At 44.3% G+C, this 21,521-nt stretch overlaps 1 protein-coding gene across 2 annotated transcripts; it reads left to right on the top strand.

Annotated features, from left to right (window-relative positions):
- Nucleotides 1-617: 617 nt before the first annotated feature.
- On the top strand, nt 618-20,606 carry TRNAU1AP (tRNA selenocysteine 1 associated protein 1). 2 transcript variants are annotated; one of them, XM_083750962.1, is made up of 15 exons: nt 618-832; nt 3,584-3,681; nt 4,483-4,582; nt 5,150-5,202; nt 6,520-6,651; nt 7,597-7,716; nt 8,238-8,400; nt 9,633-9,666; nt 10,745-13,933; nt 16,132-16,219; nt 16,542-16,695; nt 18,013-18,079; nt 18,440-18,522; nt 19,488-19,573; nt 20,482-20,606. In XM_083750962.1, the coding sequence occupies exons 1-9, from the start codon at nt 806-808 to the stop codon at nt 10,876-10,878; spliced, it is 861 nt and encodes a 286-aa protein (XP_083607088.1). In that variant the 5' UTR covers nt 618-805; the 3' UTR covers nt 10,879-13,933; nt 16,132-16,219; nt 16,542-16,695; nt 18,013-18,079; nt 18,440-18,522; nt 19,488-19,573; nt 20,482-20,606. The 2 variants fall into 2 exon arrangements, with proteins under 2 accessions (XP_083607088.1, XP_083607089.1); XM_083750963.1 differs by lacking the exons at nt 10,745-13,933; nt 16,132-16,219; nt 16,542-16,695; ... (2 more) ...; nt 19,488-19,573; nt 20,482-20,606 and having other exon boundaries at nt 660-832; nt 8,238-8,868; nt 9,578-9,666.
- The last annotated feature ends 915 nt before the right edge of the window (nt 20,607-21,521 follow it).

Raw genomic sequence — 21,521 nt, 5'->3', positions numbered from 1 at the left:
CCACAGTCACTTATGGACTGTTAAAAGACTGTGTTCATGGAAGACAATCTTACTTAGCTATGAGTGATTGCCAAAGAAGACGACGACCATCATCCCATTGCCAAAGACAGCCTGGCGTTGAGTAGGGTTGCCATATTTCAAAAAGTAAAATTCCTGACACCTGCAAAGTGGGTGTCAGGAATTTTACTTTTTGAAATATGGCTCTCTTTTTTTAAGAAAGACCCCAGAATCGCTGAGCTAAACCCACCAGAATTGTTAAGGTTTTTGCGGTCACAAGCCCAAATTGCTGAGGAACCCTAAACCCCAAAACAGTGATTTTAAGCTTTTGGGACGGTTTCCGCTGCTTTTCCCATCCCGTTGCCACACATCCGGGTTTCCCAATTCGGCAAAATTCCCCCCACGCCATTTTTGCACCCGAAAACCAGGACAGGCCAGGAATTTCTCCAGACGCCGCAGGGCGAGCCTAGCTGAGCCCCGGCGCGAACCAACACGTGTACCAATGACCCTCCTCCTTCTCCCTGACACGGCCTTGCCATAGCTCCTCCCCACGGGCAGAGGCCGCTGTGGGCGACGCCGAGGCCTACCCGCGCCCCTTCTTCCGCCTCGCTCGGACCGCTCTAGCAGGAGGCGGCGGGGAAGCCCGTGGCGCTGGAGGAAGCGGGGGAGGGGGAGCCAGGCCGCGGCGTGAGGGGACCACCGCAAGGAAGAGGAGGAGGAGGAAGAAGCGGCGGCGGGGCGGCTGAGCGGGGGCGGGGCGGGCCTCCCCGTCGCCCCGGCCCAGGCGCCCAGGGACGGCGGGGGCAGCATGGCCGCCAGCCTCTGGATGGGAGACGTGAGTGAGCCAAGGGCCGCGGCGGCGGGGCGAAGTTTGGTGGGCGGCGGAGGGAGATGACGGGCGGGCGGGCGACGCCCACCGCTGTCTGTGCCGCAGGGCGCGCTTCCCTCCCTTCCCCGCACCCTCCGCTGCAGTTTCCTCAGCCTTGCCTTCCATTGGATGCTCTTCGGGGCAGAGCCTTCTTTGCGCCGTGGCCGTTTCCCCCCGCGGCCTTTCCCCCAAGTGGACGTTTCCCCTGAATCTGCAGGCGCCTGCAGAGGAGGCTGCGTAGTAGCCCCGCCGAAGATTAGGCCGTAATAAATGGTTTCGAGGCTCCTTGATGGTATCTCAGCTCTGCTCAGAGTAGACCCGTGAAAGCCTGAGTTAACACCTCGTGCCCGCGAATTTCAGTGGGTCCACTTGGGAGGGTGCAACCCTTTCTGCTGCGGGGTGGGGGAATCGTTGTTTTCTCAGCATCGTCCTCACCTCAAGCTTTATAAGGTGCCACAGGGAGACTGGTGCTGCCAGTGACGGATTACATATAGTATAGGCTAAACAAGCTATAGCTTAGGATCCCACTACTGGATGTACATTTCCAAAATATAAGATAACAAATAAAATAAAACCTACACACAGCAAGTGTAGGCTCCTATGATGTAAGTAATGGGTCTCGCCTGCTAGCCTGCTCCCTAAAATATCACTGGTTTGCTCATTTCTATATATAGGGTGCCTACATTCTGCATGGACTAGTTGCATGGCAGCACGTGCAAATGGCTTTAGATACCTATTAGGTCCATAAATTACCATACAGCATATATTCAACACACACAAAAGCGGCAATTTGTTGTTGACAAAGGACAGCTGGACATATAAAGGGCCCCATTACCTTCAGTAGCTTAGGACCTCATCAAACCTAAATCCAGCCCTGGTGGTGCTTTAAGGTGAGGTGGTGCTTTAAGGTGATCCTCGGTCTTTCTCTGTGTTAGCAGTTCAGAAAGGTGCTCTCTGGCCTCTGCTGTTGGCTAGGAGAACAAGGGTAGCTGGTGGGGTTTGCGTTCCCTGTTGAACAGAAAGGTCAGCAAAAAGTCCAGCCAGGTCACATCCATACACCAGAGGCTTACCTTTCAAGGCACATGCTGGTTTTTGAATAGCTGCCACTTCCTCTGCTCATTTTTCTCCTGCTCCTGTGGATCAACTCCATTTTTCCCCTGCCCAACCCTGCAGCAGGCCACCCCCCAAGACAGAAAAGAGTGTGTGCACAAATGTCACTTTTCAAAATGATGTGGGTTAAAGTCAGGATTCAGTGGAATTAATCTTGAAAAGCACATTGAATTGAATGGGAGAAAGAGCATCACTTTTTTCGACTTCCTCCTTCAGCCCTGTTAGCTTTTCAGGGGAAGAAAAAGTAACCATCCTAATCACCTTGTGACTGAAGGGGCTGTGTGTGCCCCTGTCTATAGGGTTTTGTGAGTTCCAAGGGCAACACTATGCCTACAGGTGCCATGTTTGCCACCCCTGTGATACATTTGGTACATGGCATTTGGTTGGCCGCTGTGAGAACAAGATGCTGGATCAGATGGGTCTGATCATTTGTCAGATCCAGCAAAACCTTTCTTTATTTTTTCAGTCAAAATGGGTAAAAATGACTGGGTAAGAGTGGCAAACTAGGCTAGAAGACCCATATACAAGTCATCCACAAAACTTTTAAGGAATCTTGAGCCTGTAACTGCCTTGCAGGATTGTTGTGAGAATTAGAAAGGGCCTTGAGTTTTGTGGAAGACATGGGGTAATAATTATGATGATGTTGATTAGATTTTGGGACTACCTAAAGGGAGAATTTTACATGCAAGTAGTGTTGAGCTGAGAATAATTTAGATCTACATGCACATGGATTATCTGGAGTTTACATGATGGACATCATTGTGGTTAGAAACCTTTGCACACTTAACTTTGGAGTGATTCCCACTGAACTCAGTGGGACTTACTTGAGTAAACATGCATAGGATGGCACTGTAACTCACTGCCAGAAGATGTGATGGCCTAGGCTATAGTGGCTTTAAATGGGGATTGTTGCCTTCTTGGACTGAGTTGGACTCTTGGTCTGATCCAGCAGGGCTCTCATTTGTCTTTACGAGTAAGTGGTTCTTGGAATGGGGAGTGTAGAGTCCTTGTAGGTTTAGTGATAATCCTTCCTCTTCAAAATCTTGTAACATTATGAATTGGCAAGTATGCCAATAAAAGCCCTAATATATTCATACTGTTTTTTATCTGCAGTGAGACTGCAGCACTCCTGATGTTGCCGGACAAAAACTCGCATCATCCCTGACCACCAGCCATGCTGGCTGGGGCTGATGGGAGTTGGGGTCAAACATTGTATGGAAGGACATGCATTCCACACCCCTGTTGTAATATATGGACCAGTTTGACTAGGAACCATACAGATACCTTGGGCCTTCCATCAATGCACCGCTTTACTTTGTTTGCTTAGCCTGTAATCAGGTTTGCTGTGCTCTGAGAGTGCAAAACTGCTGCAGGTTTACTAACCTCCCTGTTCCTAGCCATCTTGTGGCTCCCTGCATAGAGTTACTTGCTTCACACTTTAGCACACGTCATTCTGATAACGGGTGTACACATGCACACCTCTTTAGGCTCTGTTGCCTAAAGGCCAGAAGGAGCCATTCGCCTTTTTAAAATGCTTCTTAATTTTGTACAGATCTTTCTGTATGGCTGCATTACCTTACTTTCTCTTTTTTTCTTTTCCCTCTGTAGCTGGAGCCGTACATGGACGAGAATTTCATTTCAAGAGCCTTTGCTACTATGGGAGAGCTAGTTCTGAGTGTAAAAATCATTCGCAATAGGTTGACAGGGTATTTATCTCTATTTTGTGTACTACTCACCTGGTATGCATGTTGGGGGTGTGGTGGGGTGTTTCACAATACATATACAGACAAAACCAGTGTTCCTGGAGATAAGGTTGGGATTGTTTGAACAGATGTTTTGAGCTGCCCACCTCCTATTTGTCTATGGCTAAATGCTGCCACATAATTCATGAAGCCAAAATGCCTTATTTTGGGGATGACCTACTGTTCAGGGCAGAGGTGGGGAGCCTGTAGCCCTCCAGAGGTTGTTGGATTCTAGCTCAGATCAGTCCCAGGCAGCATGGATCACAACAGTTGTAGTCCAGCAGTCTATGTATGCCAACACATTTCCCACCCATGTGTGTGTTGTGTGTTCATGCATGAGAAAGAGATGGGTCACAAGTAATCAATAACATTGATTAAAAAAACCTTAAATCAGAACAATACGCACAAAAACCTATTGAAACAGATATAGAATTTGACTGGTCATTAAATGCAAAGTTAGGATCGTACAGCTTCATAGTAAAAAAAATGAATTGGCAGAAGATACTAAAATAGTACATTCCATTTTATGACTTTAAGTATTTTGGGAAATAAAATATTTTTAATCTGGTGCTTAAATGAGTCTAGCACAAGTGCCTTCCTAACTTGTTCTGGAGAGGTTACTACACAAATAGCATGGCAGTATGAAAACACTATCCTATTGGTCATCAGTTGAAAGGTTTGTGGAAATGAAGCATAGCATTTTTAACTAGTCAGTTTGAAACACATGTCTTATTAATGTTTCCTTTCTTGTTTCTTCTCTTCCAGGATTCCAGCAGGCTATTGCTTTGTAGAATTTGCTGACTTGGCCACTGCAGAAAAATGTTTACATAAAATCAACGGGAAACCTCTTCCTGGTGCCACACCAGTAAGTAAATCACTGTAATTCTCTGCTGGGCACATTAATGGATGGTCAATTTAACTGGACACCCTTGGAAGAAAGAGTGTGCGCTTGTAATGAGAGCAGCCAGAAATCTCTCTCTGCAGCTTTATGTCTTACTGAAGATATTATAATGAAGTAAGAGACGATTTGATCCTCCCACTTTGACAGCATTTACATGGTAGACCAATGGATGTTAAAATGCTGCATGAAGGGAGATGATGAATATATTCCTAGAAGCTTAGCCCTTAAATTTGGTTGTCAAGATTAAGAGCTCATATAATCTCAGAGTGAGGTTTGGATGGATGTGTTTTATTTGTATTGTGCTTCTTGCTCTTTGTAACATTTCATGTTGTTCAGGGATTCTCAGTCAGCTGTAGGAAAGGCTGCCAAAATTTCCATATGATGACGCTCAGTTGCCTGATAACATGTATGTTGAAGCTGTGCTGAATATTTCCACAGTAGTGTGTGTGTGCCTTTTCCTAATGAGCTATAAACTAAATGTGGAGGGCATACCTGTACTCAATTTCTTTCTCTCTTTTTTAACTGTTTCAGACAAAGCGATTTAAATTAAACTATGCCACATATGGTAAGCAGCCTGACAACAGGTAAGTCAAATACTATGAAAACTTCTCAAATGTTTGCCGAAGCATCTGCACTGTCATTGTTGAAGGATGATAGTTTCCTGTTGTAAAGAGTTTCTAGAAATGTGTTGCTAACTCTGCAGTCCGTCTGTAGTAAAGGCCTGACAGACACCTGCATTTTCATCATTCGGTGATTGCATCACACAGTGACTTGTATGTATGAAACAGTCGGTCCAGTTTAAGTGCTGCAAATAGACCGGAATTCAGCCTCCATTGTTGGAGGCAATGTACCTCTGAAAGCCAGTTGCTTGGAAGACCAAGTGAGGAGGGTGGTGTTGTGCTGAAGTCCTACTTGCAGGCTTCCGGTTGGCCACTGTGAGAACAGGATGCCCACCAGCGTCCAGGCTCTTCTTATGCTATTAATTGTGAGCATAGCTCACATGGGAGAGTGAAGGTGGTTAATGCATCCCTGCTGCTGTTCGGACTGTTACTTACTTAGGAGCATTCAAGCTTTACTGAGGTTGGGAGTAACTGGTGAAAGTGCTTGAAACAACACTTGTAAAAGTCAGGAGCCTGTGGGAAACAATCATGCTCATGTGTTTCTTATTATTATGGGATATTTTGTGGCACAAGGCCTCATTGTACACATTGGGCTTAATTCTTTTTCTTTGGTTTTTTTTGAATCACTTTTTTAGTAATACAGTATATTACAATAAGTAATGCAAAACAAACACTTGCATGTCAGTGGAATCAAAGCAGCATGGTCAAAATAAGAATTGTAATTAATAGTAAAAATCAGCCATAATATTAGGCTAAATTCTGTCTTGCAAAGAATTCCTTAACAAATAAGATTTGCTTGGAAAGTATACCTGCTAAAAATGTATTAAATAATCATTAAATGTTTCATACAAACCTTAAAATAAGTAAAAACCGCTTTACTTATATGTATCTCTAAGAATTATAATCTTTTTTGCCACTGGACTTGTTTAATAATAAAATAATAATAATAATAATAATAATAATAATAATAATAATAATAATAATAATAAATTTATTATTTCTACCCTGCCCATCTGGCTGGGTTTCCCCAGCCACTCTGAGCGGCTTCCAACAGAAGGTTAAAAATACATAAAATGACTTGTTACTTAAGACAAGAAAATTTGAAAGTGAAGGCAAGCAGTTAAGTCAATCACATCAAATGAATTTGCCAGCTTGCGCCCATCATTAGTTTTACAGAAAAATAAAAAGAGTGTCCCATGACTTCATTTTCCTAATGACTAATTCTTCATTAATGTTGTTGTATTATTACTATTCTCAAGCTGCTTTTATTTTCCTCTTTAGCCCAGAATATTCACTATTTGTAGGAGATCTGTCCCCTGATGTAGACGATGGGATGATATATGAATTCTTTGTAAAAGTGTACCCGTCATGTAGGGGTGGCAAAGTTGTCGTGGACCAGACGGGAGTTTCCAAGTAAGCTCTTCCCTTCTGCATTTGGTACTGAATGGAGGCAGGATGGGGAAAGTATCTAATGCAAAGAGGTTTTTACTGCCCATAAATTAGTAAAGAGGAATGGGATTCTGATTATTTTGCATTAAGTGCTCACATACTAACAAAGGGGAAGGGAAGGGAAATAAACTTGTGTAAATATAAAAAATACTCGTTTTATTTTACCTGGTTCATAAATGATGGTGTTAAGGCTTCTGTTTTGTGTGTGTTTTTAGTATATCACTACAAACTGTTCTGATTATGCCATGTTTATTGGAGTGGCCTGAGAGACAGTTAAAATAATGTGTTTGTATCGCTTATTATGCACAAGCTGTTTCAGTCAGAAGCATTTAAAGTTAGATGAAGTCACACTGATATTTTTCCTGGATCAGCAACTTAAGTGTAGGGCAGTCCCAGCTTATGCAAATACAAGAGCATTTAACAGCAATAACATGTAGATTGGGTGTGGTGAACTTTGACCCCCCTAGATGTTGCTGACCTACAACAGCAAACATGACAAATGGCCCAGGATGATGGCAGCTGTAGTTCAGTAACATCTGGAGAGCCAAAGGTTCTCCACACCTGGTGTGGATGCAGTCCTAGCATCTGAAAGTTGCACCCACTCAGTGAATTTCTTGCTGTCTGAATCCAGCAGGTTTCAATCACTGAACTGCCATGTCCACGAATCTTTCAAGATTGCTGTTTTAAAGAAGCTTTCTCCCTTCCTTTGCACACCCTGGGATCCCACTTCATGTTGAGGGAATTCCCAAGCTACTGAGCTGCTTGTGATAGCTGTCCATTTCTTCCCCCACCTCCAGTTCTTTAGGACTGAGCCAGGCAGGTGAATTCTCTGCAAATCCTTCCTTTTTAAAGGTATTTTAAAGTGTGGTCCAGCTCCTTGATTCTGACCAAACCTTTGTCTTTTGCCAGAGGCTATGGTTTTGTGAAATTCTCAGATGAGTTGGAACAGAAAAGAGCACTGATAGAGTGCCAGGGGGCTGTCGGCCTTGGTTCTAAACCGATACGCTTGAGTGTTGCTATACCAAAAGCGTAAGTATGCTGCCTTAACTATATGGATAGACAAGTGGAGAGGCTAATGTAATGGAACAGATTAGGGGGTGGGCTGAGAAAAAGATAAGTTTGAGTAAAGAAGATATAGGCCTTATTAAAGAATGCAGAGTAAAGAGGGAGGGGAGGATAGGAGAGAACTGGCGGGGTGAGGGTGAGAATGAGTGGCAAACAGGGCCTAAGGAGAGGATGGGTGCTGTTGGCAAGAGATGAAGAGGAAGCTGGGCTGCTGAGGAGGCTGGCTAAGAATGAGAAAGCCTGTAAGAGCAATACAGAAGAGACAATGGGCTGAACCATTACAAATGGCCACTAGGTCAAGTGCAGTTATTATAAGCCTAGAGAATATTGAGTTAGTTAGTTAGTTAGTTAGTTAGTTAGTTAGTTAGTTAGTTAAAAGTGTTCTGGTGTTGGAATCAAATCTATTTCAATAGATGTTCTTGTAGATTAAACTTCTTTTTACATACCCTGACATTCTTGTGTTTCCCTCCCCCTTCTTCCCAAAGTAACCGGCTGAAGACAGTCGAGTACAACCAGATGTACAACTATAACTATAACCAGTACTACCAACAGTATCAGAACTACTATGCGCATTGGGGATATGATCAGAACACAGGCAGTTACAGCTACAGCTATCCACAGTACGGCTACACACAAAGCACCATGCAGGTAAGGCCTGAGCAAATTTGCAAGCTTGCTCATTTTCATGTAACGGGATCCTTGAGGCTGCAGTTGCATTCCTACTAGGGAGTGAGCCCTATTGCAACACAGTGGGGCATATTTCCAAGTGACATGCATAGAATTATGGAATTATTATTATGGAAGGTATGTGCAAAATAAATAACATGATTCCTTGTTTGAAGCAACTGTGGTTTATTAATGCCCAAAGCAGGTCAAACTAAATCACAGTTTGACCTATGTTTGGACATAACAAGCCACAGTTTAAACGAAGAAGCAGATGGCTCTGATTTTTTCCTGGCACATGCCAAGAGGGAGTTCTCAAGCCAGATCAAAAAGCATCAGAGCAAATTGAAAACAGAATTCAAAAACAGTAAAACTGTTTCAGCAGGTGAAGACATGTATAAACCAAGTGAGCTAAGCAAGTCTCCCAGGGAAATATGGTCTGTGATGTTTGTTGTTGTTTAGTCGTTTAGTCATGTCCGACTCTTCGTGACCCCATGGACCAGAGCACGCCCAACTTGTCTGGTGGAACGCTCTGTCACAAGAGACTAGGGCCCTGCGGGACCTGACATCTTTCCGCAGTGCCTGCAAGACAGAGTTGTTCCACCAGGCCTTTGGTCAGGGCGCAGCCTGACTCCCTCCTCTGGCAACCTGCACAGAATTTTGCTTAATCGGTTGCCATCAATTTGATTTTAATTAATTTTTATAATGAAATATTTTTAGAATGTGTGATTATTTGACTGTTTGATTATTTGATTGTTGTTAGCCGCCCTGAGCCCGGCTTCGGCTGGGGAGGGCGGGATATAAATAAAATTTATTATTATTATTATTATTATTCTGTCTTCCACTGCCTCCCGCAGTTTGGTCAGACTCATGTTTGTAGCTTCGAAGACACTATCTGTCATCCCCTTCTCCTTGTGCCCTCCATCTTTCCCAACATCAGGGTCTTTTCCAGGGAGTCTTCTCTTCTTATGAGGTGGCCAAAGTATTGGAGCCTCAGCTTCACGATCTGTCCTTCCAGTGAGCACTCAGGGCTGATTTCCTTCAGAATGGATAGGTTTGATCTTCTTGCAGTCCATGGGACTCTCAAGAGTCTCCTCCAGCACCATAATTCAAAAGCATCAATTCTTCAGCGATCAGCCTTCTTTATGGTTTGTGATGTTAGGCGTGCTTAGAAAAATATTCTGGTTCCTAACCATTTGTCATTCTCCCTGTTGCAGAACTATGAAGAGGTTGGTGAAGATGCATTAGAAGGTAAGTTTGCCTATTGCAATTCTCTGTTAGAAATCAGCATCTGATTCTAAAGCACTCCAGTCAAGAGTTGTTCTGGAGCAGCAGAATGGCTGCAGGAATGCAAACGGGAGAGGCAAGCTGTTGCCCTTGGCCTAATTTCATGTGGATGGCAGGAAGTGGGGGAAAAGGTGTGGCAGAAAGAGAAAAGGGGGTGGCCCTGTCCATCACCTGTATTCCTCCTTGACAAATTACAACTGATAAATTGCAGCCCTTGACAGAATAAAGATTCCCCACCCCTGACATTTTGTTTTGTCTCACTTCCCTCTCCCAACCCATCACAGTAGCCTTTTGTACTCTCAGTACAGCATAGCTCCCTTCTGCAAAATTTTCTGCAGGCTGCGTCAGGAGAAAGATCTTTTGTTTCTATTTTGGTGTGATTATGTACCACTTTACCTACAGTTCACCTAAAAGTTCTGCTGTGCAAAATAGAGTGTTAAAAGTGACTTGCTAGTTTTGAGAAGTTTGGGAAAGACAGTTTTTCGAATTCTGACAGGCCAATGGAACAAGGCCTTCCGTGTCGTCCGATAAAGGAAATTATTGTTACTGGCTGCAAAGCAAAACAGGATTATAAAACCACAGTTTGAAGTTAGTTTAGTATCTTGATCTGTTCCAGAGCTGGTAATCACAGATTTTTGTTCAGACAAAATTGGAAACTGGATAATTAGAGACTTCCTGGCTTAATCATAGCTCATGTGGAGGGATGAGCAAAGGGGCTGTGTATACAGCAAAAATGCTCATTCATTCATATTTTGGGTTATGATCTTCTGAACCAACTTGGTTTCCAGGTCTTAATTTAAGCAATTCACCTTGCTTTCACCTGAGACTCACTCATGTGACTTTAAGAAGCCATCTGAAGGCAGCCCTGTTTAGGGAAAGTTTTTAATGTTTGATGTTTTATCGTATTTTTAATGTTCTGTTGGGAGCTGCCTGGACTGGCTGGGGAAACCCAGCCAGATGGGCAGGGTACAAATAAATTATTATTATTATTATTATTATTATTATTATTATTATTATTATTTAGGCTTCCTTCCTTTTTCAGATCCAATGCCCCAGATGGATGTGGGAGAAGCAAACAAACAGTTCATGGAACAGAGCGAAGAACTCTACGATGCCTTGATAGAATGTCATTGGCAGCCTTTGGACAGTGTCTCTTCAGAGATTCAAGCCATGTAGTTGCCTTGCTAAACACGGCGTCTCCGAGCAACATGCCAGCGTGCCCTGGACTCTAGCCAAGCACACGAAGCCTGCAGCTGGGTTGCCCCCTCTTTTCCTCCAGATCGCTGACTCAGAAGAGTACAGAGGAGGGCTTGCAGCAGTTTCTGTATGTGCTGAGCCGGCAGAGGAGCATTTGTGGTCAAATCTATTCATGATGAAAATAGAACTCAGACACTTAGGTTTTTTTCCTTTTCTTCTTTCTTTCTTTTTTTTTGGGGGGGGGGGGGAGAGGCGCGTCTTGAGACAAACTTGTTAATCCTTGTCAAGGAGTTGTAATTTATAAACTTTTAAAAACAAGATGGTATGGTGGGAAAAAATTTTACTTCCATGTACAATAAAAAGTATCTTTTACACAAGAGGCAGGTTCTGGTGTTCTCCTCTGTGGTGCAAACAGGACTAGGAGTCACCAGAGGTTATTATGGGTATGTCCTGAGATGGTCATTCTTCTCCTTCCCTTAGAGATTCCCCCTAGAAGTGACTGCAGTGAAACTTTGCTATCTGAGGACAAATCCTTCTTTTTTTAATTCAGAGGTGTTGGCGGATTTTAGCAAACCTGGTTATTTTCAGAGTCGGTTTCAACCTGTTTTAACCTACAACACCATCTTTAGTCAGAATTTCCAGCTTCAGGCTGTGTTGGGAAGTGTCTGAGCTGATGAGTGAGACTTGAATGTACAGTCATTGTTGGCCAGTCTTGCACGTTATTACAGTACAGATTAGAGCAGTCTTTGCTAACCTGGTGCTCTCCAGCTGTTGTTGGACCAGGAACTCCAGTCCTGCAACATCTGGAGGGCCACAGGTTCCCCATCTCCAGTGTAGACAGTATTGAGCTCGGTGGGCCAGTCGCCTGCAGTTTCCTCTGTTTCCTGTGATAAGATATTAGGAATGCCAAGGGCAAATACAAATATATGTATTGATTGGTAGTAGGTAACAGAACAGACAAAAAAGTTCCATGCTTCAGTGATATGGGACCCTGTGGCCCTCCAGATGTTGTTGGACTATTTGCTGGTGTTGATGGGAGTCCTCAACAACTTCCAGAAGGCCATAAGTTCCACATCCCTGCTTTAATTTATGGAATTCAGTGACCCAAGTTGTGGTGAGGGCCATAGACTTAGGCGCCATCTGCACATAAATTTAAACCACTTTAAACAAGCTTCGTCCCCACCCCCCCAAAAAATCCTCGGAATTGTAGTTTGTTAAAGGTACAGAGAGTTGTTAGGAGACCTCTTTTTGCTCCACAGAACTACAATTGCCAAAGAGGGATTGACTGTTAAACTACTTTGGAAATTGTAGCTCTGTGGTAGAGTCTGCTGACTAGGAGCAGTTAGGCAGATAGAGTCTGCTGACTAGGAGCAGTTAGGTTTTAGGTTAGGCTGAAAGTAGTAACTAGCTCAAGGGTCATGTGAGTTTGAGAGAATGCCTCTTCTGAAAAGAGCCCTTCTGGGACAGACATCTGTCTGCTCTATTGACAGCAAATGTGTGCTGATTCATTAATCAACAAAAGTTCCTGTGATTAATTGGCATAAGATGGCAACCCTAAACTTGCACGTTCCTTACTGGAAATAAGGCCCATTAGGCACAATTGTAAGTCCTACTCTGAGTAGACCCACTGAAATGCATGGACATGACCAACTTAGGTCCATTAACTTCAAGAGGGTCTGCTCTGAACTTAGGTGGGGACAACCAAGTGGTACTTGCTTCTTCTGCATAAACATGCTTAGGACTGTGCTCTTAAGATGACTTCCATTGAGTGAGCACCTGCTTTGCTTGGAGCAAGTTTCCAAGTTCAGACTTTGGCAACTCCACTTAAAAGGCTGAATCCCTGGAGATCTGCAGGTTCTATAAGAGCAGATGTGGGGAACCTTTGGCCTGCTGGATGTTGCTGAACTACGACTCCCACCAACACCAGCAAGCATGGCCAATGGATAGGGATGATGGGAGTTGCAGTTCAGCAAGGTCAAAGGTTTCCCACACCTGTGCTAAGAGAGCACTGGGTTTAATGGAACAGCCTTAATGTTCTAGCAAGCCATGTTTGAATTAGGCCATAAGGTGTTACCAGAGGGATTGCAGCTGAGTGTTAAACAGAGGAAGCTGCCTTATATGGAGTCAGACAAATGGTCCATCTAGCTCAGCATTGTTTACACTGGCAGGCAGCAGCTCTTTGTATCAGGTGGAGTCACTCCCAGCCCTGTGTGGATTAAACCTAGGATCTTCTGCATGCAGAACAGATATCCCAGTATCATCTTCTGAAAACAGCCACAAAGATAAGCCAAACCCAATGCAATTGTTCTGTGCAGGGCCTTATTTCTGCCTCAATACACTGCCCTACCACTTTGCTATGACCATTAAAGCACCAGTTTTGGCTGCAGAAGGTCCCAGGTAGGCTTGAGAGATACTCCTTGCCTGAAACCTTGGAGAGCTGCTGCAAGGTGGCCCAGGCTAGGGACGGGATCCTGGTGCCTTCCAGATGTTGTTGGACCCCAACTCCCATCTGCCCCTGCCAGCCATAGCTAATGGTCAGAGCTGATGGGAGTTGTAGTCCCAACAAAAGGGTCTTAGCGACCCCTAGTCTAGAGAAGCCACTGACCTAGATGAGCGAATGGTTTGACTGGCTATATAAGGCAGCTCTCTCTGTTCCTCTTCGTCCAGCAAATCTCGTGGGGGAAATGGGGAAAAATATGCAAGAAAAAAATGAATGCACCAAAGTTCTCAAGGCAGGGCTTTTGTTCGTGCTAATGTCTGTTACCACGCGGCAAGAGAACATTGGCCTGGTGCGTTTGTTGTGCCTGATTTGAGATTTTTGTGTCCACAGAGGCGGAAGACGAAAGGAAGAACGGCCTTTAAAAAGGCAGCTGCTCAATAAAACTACATTTCCCAAGAGCCTTTGCGACGCCGCTTTTCAAAGGAGCCAATCGGAGACAGCCTTGGTGCGCCGAAGCTATAAAAGGCCGTGCCGGAGGAGTGTTCTTTCTTTCTCCCACCCCTCTTCCGTTAGCATGTGGTTCGATGGACGGAGGTTAGTAGTTTTCTTTTACCTAAAAAGGGGGGGGGGTGCTATGCAATCGGTCGCCATCCTCCTCCGTTTGGGGGGTGATTCCTATTTGGACACTTGATAGCGCTACTGGAGGTTTTGTGCTGCCTATTTCGGAGTGGATTTTTATAGCCAGCCCAGGGACACGATTGCCAGGCGTGGTTTTTGAGCAGCTGCAATATTGGCTCCCTGCGGCCGCCACCCGCGTAAGAATTCCTGCGCCCGGTGCCTGGCGTGGGTTGCAGATCATGTGGGAAAGGGAGTCGCGTGTGTCCCTTGTCTGCTTCGTTGTAGCCTTAGGATCGGAAGCCCGAAAGGGCGCCGTTGTTGGGGCGCACCCCATCCAAGCTTAAAACGGTCCAGAGGTGCATTATAAGCTCATCAACTATTTAAATTATTATCAAAGTGGGTGAAATATGTACATCATCTTGAGCTCCTTTGAGAAGAAGGTAGGAAACAAATGCAATAAATAAATAGAAATAATTTACTACTTTAAGCCCCCCTCCCCCTCCCGGATTGGTTTAACAAGCAATCCAGAATTCCCTGGGAGGTGGGAGTTGTATTTCTGCAAGGGGAATAGGGTCTTTTAACAACTCTCAAGCGCCCTCAACAAACTACAGTTCCCAGGATTCTTTGGGGGAAGCCGTGGCAGTTTAACGTGGTCTATTGCCTCTTTAAATGTATAGTGCAGGTGGAGCCTAAAATTTGGCATTTAAGGGGCGAGATTTCTGCATTGCTGGGAAGGGGGTTGGACTAGATGACCCTCGTGGCCCCTACCAAATCTACAGTTTTATGATTCTTTTATTCTAGTCCACAAGCTTGTAGCTGTATTTATTTTGAATGTTTGTTACAATACACACAGTGGAACTGGAGGTGGTGTACGTTGTTTGGAGCCTAGTGTAGTCTGCTCTTGAGATGATCGGAGGCCTTTCCCAATATGCACCTGCTCCTTTTGGCAGGAGATGCTGAAGATTGAACTAGGCAAATGGCAGTATCTGCATGGGGCAGCATCCATGCATTCTACATGCATAGAGCAGATGCATGTAAGATCACAGGTTCAATCGTTGGCATCTGGGGGGGGGTGTATAAAGACCCCATTCTGAAACGCTGCAGAGCAGCTGTCTTGTCTGTGTAATAAGCAGTGCTGAAAGGTGAGCTAGAACTCTTAATCACTCTGCACCTTTAATGAGCTACAATTCTCAGGATTCTTGAATGGAAGCCGTGTTTAAGGTCATGATCCTGCTTTGAATGCATAGAGCAGATGAGGCCTTTGTTCCTTAAGGCTCCAGATCCTGGGTCTAAAGATTTGTATAGTACTGCAGCTTCTGGAAATTCCAATAGAGCAGCTTAAGATGTGCTGGGCTTCCATCCAAGCATTTTGCCCTCTCTCCTTTGCCCCCCCACCTCATTTTGCTTTTACTGTATTTTTATTTTGGCTCCTGTCGTTTTGAGTTGGGAAGCTGAGCTGATCCATAAATGCAGTAGTCTTGTGGGTGGGGAATGAGAAACTATTTTTCACTGTCTCCCAATTTGCACTGCTTGAATTGTGTGTCAGGGTAACTATTCTATAGCCACACAGCCATGCTGCCCAGAGTTGATGGGCAAGTGGGGGGGAGGGGTTGAACTTTTCAGTATTCCTGTTTTCTCCACCAAGAATTGCTAGTCCCACACAGACACTTCTTTGCTACCTACTGTGTGCAGTGCTGCCAGCTTCTTAACTGGTTATCAGAAACTCCTTTTAAGTTGCAGTTTTGCCATTGCATGGAAATGAACAATATTGCCAGCTCATTGCTGCAGACCACCTTGCTGCCGAGGCATAGTGACAGGGGAAAACCCAAGCTGTTGATGCTCTTTTACTTTATAGTAGCCTGTTTTTAGATTTGCCATGAGAGTGTCTTTAAAGCTCTTTCGTTGTCCACCAGTATTTCGCTTTCCATTCCTAAGTTGGGAATAGAGTACTGTAGATGTTTTGGTCGGTGGTAATCAGGCATCCAAACAACATGGCCAGCCCAACGAAGTTGATGTTGAAGAACCATTGTTGGACTATCGCCTGGCTGACCAGGTTCAAATCCCTATTTGGCCCTAAAGCTCACTGGCTGACTTTGGGCTGGAGTATTGGGTGCCCAAGGTGGTATTCCTGCAGTTTTTCCTTGTGACCTCATGCTGCTTGTTTTCTGTTTCAGACATGAATGCAGGGCACTGCAGAAAAGACCAGAAATGGTTTGCAGATTGGACTGTCCTTACTGTCTTGCTGCGCTGAAAATAAAGCAGGTATCATAACACTGAGCCATGCCACAGGCTACTGTTCGGGGGAACTGAAGAAGTGCATGCTTGGCTGGCTTTGCTTTAGCCCAGCTTTTCCACCCTGCTGCCTTCCAGATGTTAAATTACAGCTGCTATCATACCTGATCATGACCCATGTTGTAGGGAGCTGTTGGGAGTTCCAGTCCCAAAACAACTGGACGGCACCAGGTTGGGAGCACCGCTTCATTCAGGGATGTCTCCTGGAAAACTTGCATCAATAAAATGTGCAGTGTATAAACCAATGCTGTTGACAAGATAACAGTAGCAATTTCCCCTTTTGTCTTTGCAGATGACCTGACCAGCAGACTGACTGTTCTGATGGCGAGTCTAAACAGGAGCATGCCTTCATTTCCAGTAGGCTAAGTTGGCCCCCACCGTTCACTGTTCTGTCAATACAGGAAGCCCACAACTTATTGGAGAGTTCAAACACATTGGGTTCCATGGTGCGTAGGATAGCCCACAACTTATTGGAGAGTTCAAACACATTGGGTTCCATGGTGCGTAGGATTGCCAAAATCTTTTCTCCCAGATTTTCGTGTCCCCCCCCTTTTTTTTTTTTTGCCAAGCACTTAAGCCAGTGGTGGCCAAACTTGGCCCTCCAGCTGTTTTTGGACTGCAATTCCCATCATCCCTAGCTAACAGGACCAGTGGTCAGAGATTATGGGAATTGTAGTCCCAAAACAGTTGGAGGGCCAAGTTTGGCCACCACTGGCTTAAGCTAAATGGCATGTAAGTTGCAGGCTTACTGTATTATATCTTGCTTGTGGGGCTTATTGAGTTGGCTTGGTTGATGGCTGGAGCAGGGGAGGAGTTTGGTGCAATTTCACCAAACCTCTCTTCTGGAACCAGATGAATGAGGGGCCAACACTTTACTTTCAACACCCCCTCATGGCCCTATCGAAGCTGTGTCTGCCTCATGTGGCTGATGTAGTCAAAAAGGTGCCAAAAGTAACATTTTTTTCCTTGACGGTCGCTGTTCAGTTTCTTCCCTTATAACTGCCCAGCAACACTTTCAGGAAAATACATATTTGTCATGGTGCTCAGGGGGGGGGGGGGGTGTGCACTGTGAAATTTGTTAGCTATGAATCCAAGAAGAGGGATTGCTTTTTAGAGAATGTGACATGTAACAAGCATTCTGCAGCGAAGAGCCAAGGTGATGTGGTTAGAGCAGCCTTCCCCAAGGAACATAAGCTGCTTTATATGGAGTCAGACCCCTGGTCCGTCTGGCTTAGTATTATCTGTGTTGACCAGCATAGGCTGTGCCACTGATCTCTGCAAACTGAGAATTGAGATAACAGTTGCAGACCTAGAAAGAACATAATGGGCGTTTTTTACTTAAATTGCCCATGCCTTAATTTCAAACTAAAAAGATTGGTGCGTGAACAAAGCTAAAGCACACAAGTGTATATCTAACTCAATGAAGAAACATGCAAATATTTTCTGCTGCCTTTTCTTTCGGCCTTTTAAAAATGATAATTAAGAATGACATTGACCCTCCCAGAGTTATTACTGTAATACTGATGATTTTCATAACACTGTCAATGTTCATGGTGCTCTGCAAAGTACAAGCCTGCAGTAAGGCAGCCTTTGTGGCTTTTAGGTGTTCTGGTTTACAACATTCGTCAGCCCCAGGGCCATAGCCATAACTGGAGGGCACTGGTTTGGGAAGGTGGCTGTATAAAGGAGAGTATGTTTATATAAGCAAAAGCATTGGGAATGCTTCTCCCATCTCATCTCTGCTCTCCCTATCCCTTTTAAAGGAATGAGAAGATGGAACGGCATTGGAAGTGTCTTCTCATGGAAGTCTGTGAACTTTGAAGCACCCAGGTAATAAATAAAATAAAGAGCTTGCTGGTCCAGTCTTTCTTGCTAGGGGTTTGAAGGTTGTGTTGTAATTCTGTAGTATCCTTATCCATTCAACTTTGTTCTTCTGCTGAGTAAGTGGGCTGCATGTTAAACCAAGAGCTATGGCTTAGCAAATAGCCACAGGATCTCCAACAACATGCAAGAACAAAATGGAAGAGACTTTGGCTTCTCAGGCTTTGTTAGCTGCAGATGTCACTCGACTCTCCTACACAACTGTTTTCTGGGTGGCGTGAACATGTATCTTGTTTTTTTTTATATAAAAAAAACTACTTTAACCTTTTATATGTTCTTTATTCAAATATTGTATGTCTCATTCAACAGAGATGATCTGGAACCATTCAGTTCCTAAAAGGGATGTTCTTGTTGTGGTGTGACTCAGCCAGGTTAGCAGCCAATCCTTCAAGGTATTGTATACTTTTTGCTCCTGATCGTTCATTGGTTTTTATATATTTATAAAATGTAAAGAAGGCCTGAGGTGAATTATTGCAGCTGCCTGTAGCCTCCCTATCCCTTTCCCATCAGATCTGAATACCGATCTTATGGTCAAAAAGGAGGGAAATTAAAATTTAAGTTGGCCCTAGTATCTATGCTGGGACAAATCCTGCACTGAACTGGGCTGGCTTAAAACAATTTGTTTTGGAGTCCTCAGAATCTTTCAACTGTGCTGGTCCCACAGAAGGAGACCCAGCAGCTGCCAGTTGTCTTTAATTTATTTCCTATTTTCCTACTTCAGTGGGTGGTGCATTTTATCCTCAGAGCACCCCTGTGGAGTAGGCTAATCTGAGGGCTAGTGACCGGCCTGGACATCTGCTTCACATTTTGAACTTGAGAGCTTTGTTTAGACCAGGCATGTCCAACTCCCAAGAGACTGTGATCTACTCCTAGTATAAAAAAAACTGGCAGTGATCTACCCAAGGTGGCAACTGCCCAGAGTTGAGATTTTTTTTGGGGGGGGGCAGAATCATTGAACTTTTTTTGGGTGGAGAACAGAGTTGGGGGGGGGAGTAGAGCAGCTGCTTTATTGTGATCGCTTTCTGTCATCCTGTGATCTACGTGGGCCATCGCAGCAATCTACCCGTTGGACATTCCTGGTTTAGACAAGTGAGCAGTGCATGCCTTTCATAAATCATTTAATGCAAATGTATGTTGTCCTAGGACTCCAGGTTGGACTACAATTCCCATCATCATTGGCTGTGCTGGCTGGGGCTGATGGGAAGTGTAGTCCCACTTAAGAGTAAGCCACCTTGAACCTAATGGGACTTGGTTCTGATCACACATCATGATTCAGGATTGCACTGCAAGTTTTCCAGATATATAGCATGGGGTGATGGGAATGTTGTTGTTACTACTAGTGCCATTTTTATTATAGGACTGGAGATGCAGTGTGCTGAGCTTCCATTCTCCTGAAAAGCATTCCCATGTGGAACAGGCAGATGCAAAGGCGCCTTCAACAATGTAAGTGCCTATTAACACAACAGTGTAAAAGGAGCTTGGTCTTGTGTTAACAACAGTTCATTGATGGATCTGTTTTAGGCAGGGGTCAGCAAACTTTCAGCAGGGGGCTGGTCCACTGTCCCTCAGACCTTGTGGTGGGCCGGACCATATTTTGAAGAAAAAAGAACGAATTCATATACCCCACAAATAACCCAGAGATGCTTTTTAAATAAAAGGACACATTCTACTCATGTAAAAACACACTGATTTTGGGGCCGGATCTGGCCCCCGGGCCTTAGGTTGCCTACCCATGGTTTTAAGCAATGTGTGGTCAACAGCCACATTGTAACAACTTGGGAAGCACGTATTTGGTCACATGTGTGGCGTGCAGCAGCAGCACCTCCTCTGCCTGGTCTGTGATGACTCATTTTTCTAATGGTGACGGCTGGATGAATCCTGCGGATATGGGGCTGAGACCAAGCAGATAACATTGGTGGGGTTCTTTTCCAAAGGACAAAGTTCTTTGGTCTGTTTACTTCCTAGCTGTTGCAAGTGGTGTATTGGGAGTGGCGCTCCCAATTCCTTCATACCTGTTAAGTTTAGTTAACTTTTTATTGCGGAGTGGAAGAATTGGCAGTTTTTGGGTTTTTAAATTAATGGAGGCTTTCCTTGTAATATGGCAACAGTAGCAGAGATGGGATGCCATCCTCCCAGCTATCCAGTAGCCACCGTGAGCCCATACGCAACCTGGATTTGCAAGCAATAATATTTTAATTATTATCGCCTAGTTTGTACTGTAGAACTGATGATATGCTTGTTTCCACTTCCTAAGTGTTCTGTGATGTGGATTCTCATCTTTATAGAGGTGTAAATAATAGCAAACGTTTAAAAAAATACTCCACAAATTAATAAACTTTCCCTTCTTTTAGGTCTTCAAAGAGTGCTGAAGAGGTAGTGTCGTAAGCAGAGAAGTTTCTTGAGATTCTCCGTAACTGAAGTGGTTGTTTTTCTGTAATTGTGGAATTAAAGGAATTGTGTTTCATACAAGAAGAAATGTGTTGTTGTTTTTTGCCACCTCCTTTGCGAAGGTTAAGCTGGCTTATTCCCAGTAACCATAGTTTTGGCTATACTTTTGGCTGGGTTTACCATACTTTTGGTTGGGTTTGTGTGACATGGGAAGCTGTCGTTAATCAAAACCACAAGCAAGTTTCTCGACTGTTTGCAGCAGCGCCAGGACTGGGAATGCTCAAGGGGGAGGCTAGATGTAACTTTCTCATGGGGGGTGAGATTTGTGTAATGGACCTTGTACCTTGGTTTTAACAAGGTCCTCATCTGCAGTATACACTTTGATACAGTCATGGCTTCCCCTAAGAATCCCAGGAGCTGTACTTTGTTAAACTCTCCCCTTGCAGAGCTTGCAATCCTTGGAGATGCCTGGGAAAGGAGCATTGACTTTGAAATCACTCTGGGAACTGCAGCTCTGTGGGGAATAGAGGTCCCTTGACAACACTAAGCACCCTTAAGAGTATATCACCTGTGGGACGAACAGCGTCCTTACAGTGGAGATGCCTTACATTCTCCAAAGGTAGCTCAATCCTACCCAGCAACTGCACACAAAACTGCACTTTGGAACAGATGATACCCTACTTCTCAAATAAGACTTTTAAAAAAACCATAAAAACTCCAGTTAACGGGCAGAGTAAAATGAGAGCGTTTTTCTCTACGCCTTCTGACCCTGAAGCGTCTCAACATACAGAGTTGGGGAACAAGGAGTTTCTTAATCTATGTTGCTGAGTCTGCACATGCCTTAGATATGTTGATAGCTACAAGTTTCTTTGCATACATAACTGACTTTTCTGGAAATCTGCCCTTAAAAAAAAACAAACGAAAGAAATAAAGAAATGCAAGGACTTTGAGGCACTAGAATGGTAAATTTGTCCACTCTGATAGGGTTGATGCACCCTATAAT

This window comes from Podarcis gaigeae (assembly GCF_964106915.1).
Source record: "Podarcis gaigeae genome assembly, chromosome: 8".
Lineage (NCBI taxonomy): Eukaryota > Metazoa > Chordata > Lepidosauria > Squamata > Lacertidae > Podarcis > Podarcis gaigeae.
The sequence above is the reverse complement of the archived record's forward strand: the minus strand, read 5'-3'. Positions and strand labels throughout refer to the sequence as shown.

Excerpts from the sequence above, each read along its gene's own strand:
- TRNAU1AP (XM_083750962.1), top strand. The coding sequence starts at position 806 with ATGGCCGCCAGCCTCTGGATGGGAGAC. Across the intron at positions 3,682-4,482 it reads ATTCGCAATAGGTTGACAGG|GATTCCAGCAGGCTATTGCT; the intron begins GTATTTATCTCT and ends CTTCTCTTCCAG. Across the intron at positions 5,203-6,519 it reads GGTAAGCAGCCTGACAACAG|CCCAGAATATTCACTATTTG; the intron begins GTAAGTCAAATA and ends TTTCCTCTTTAG.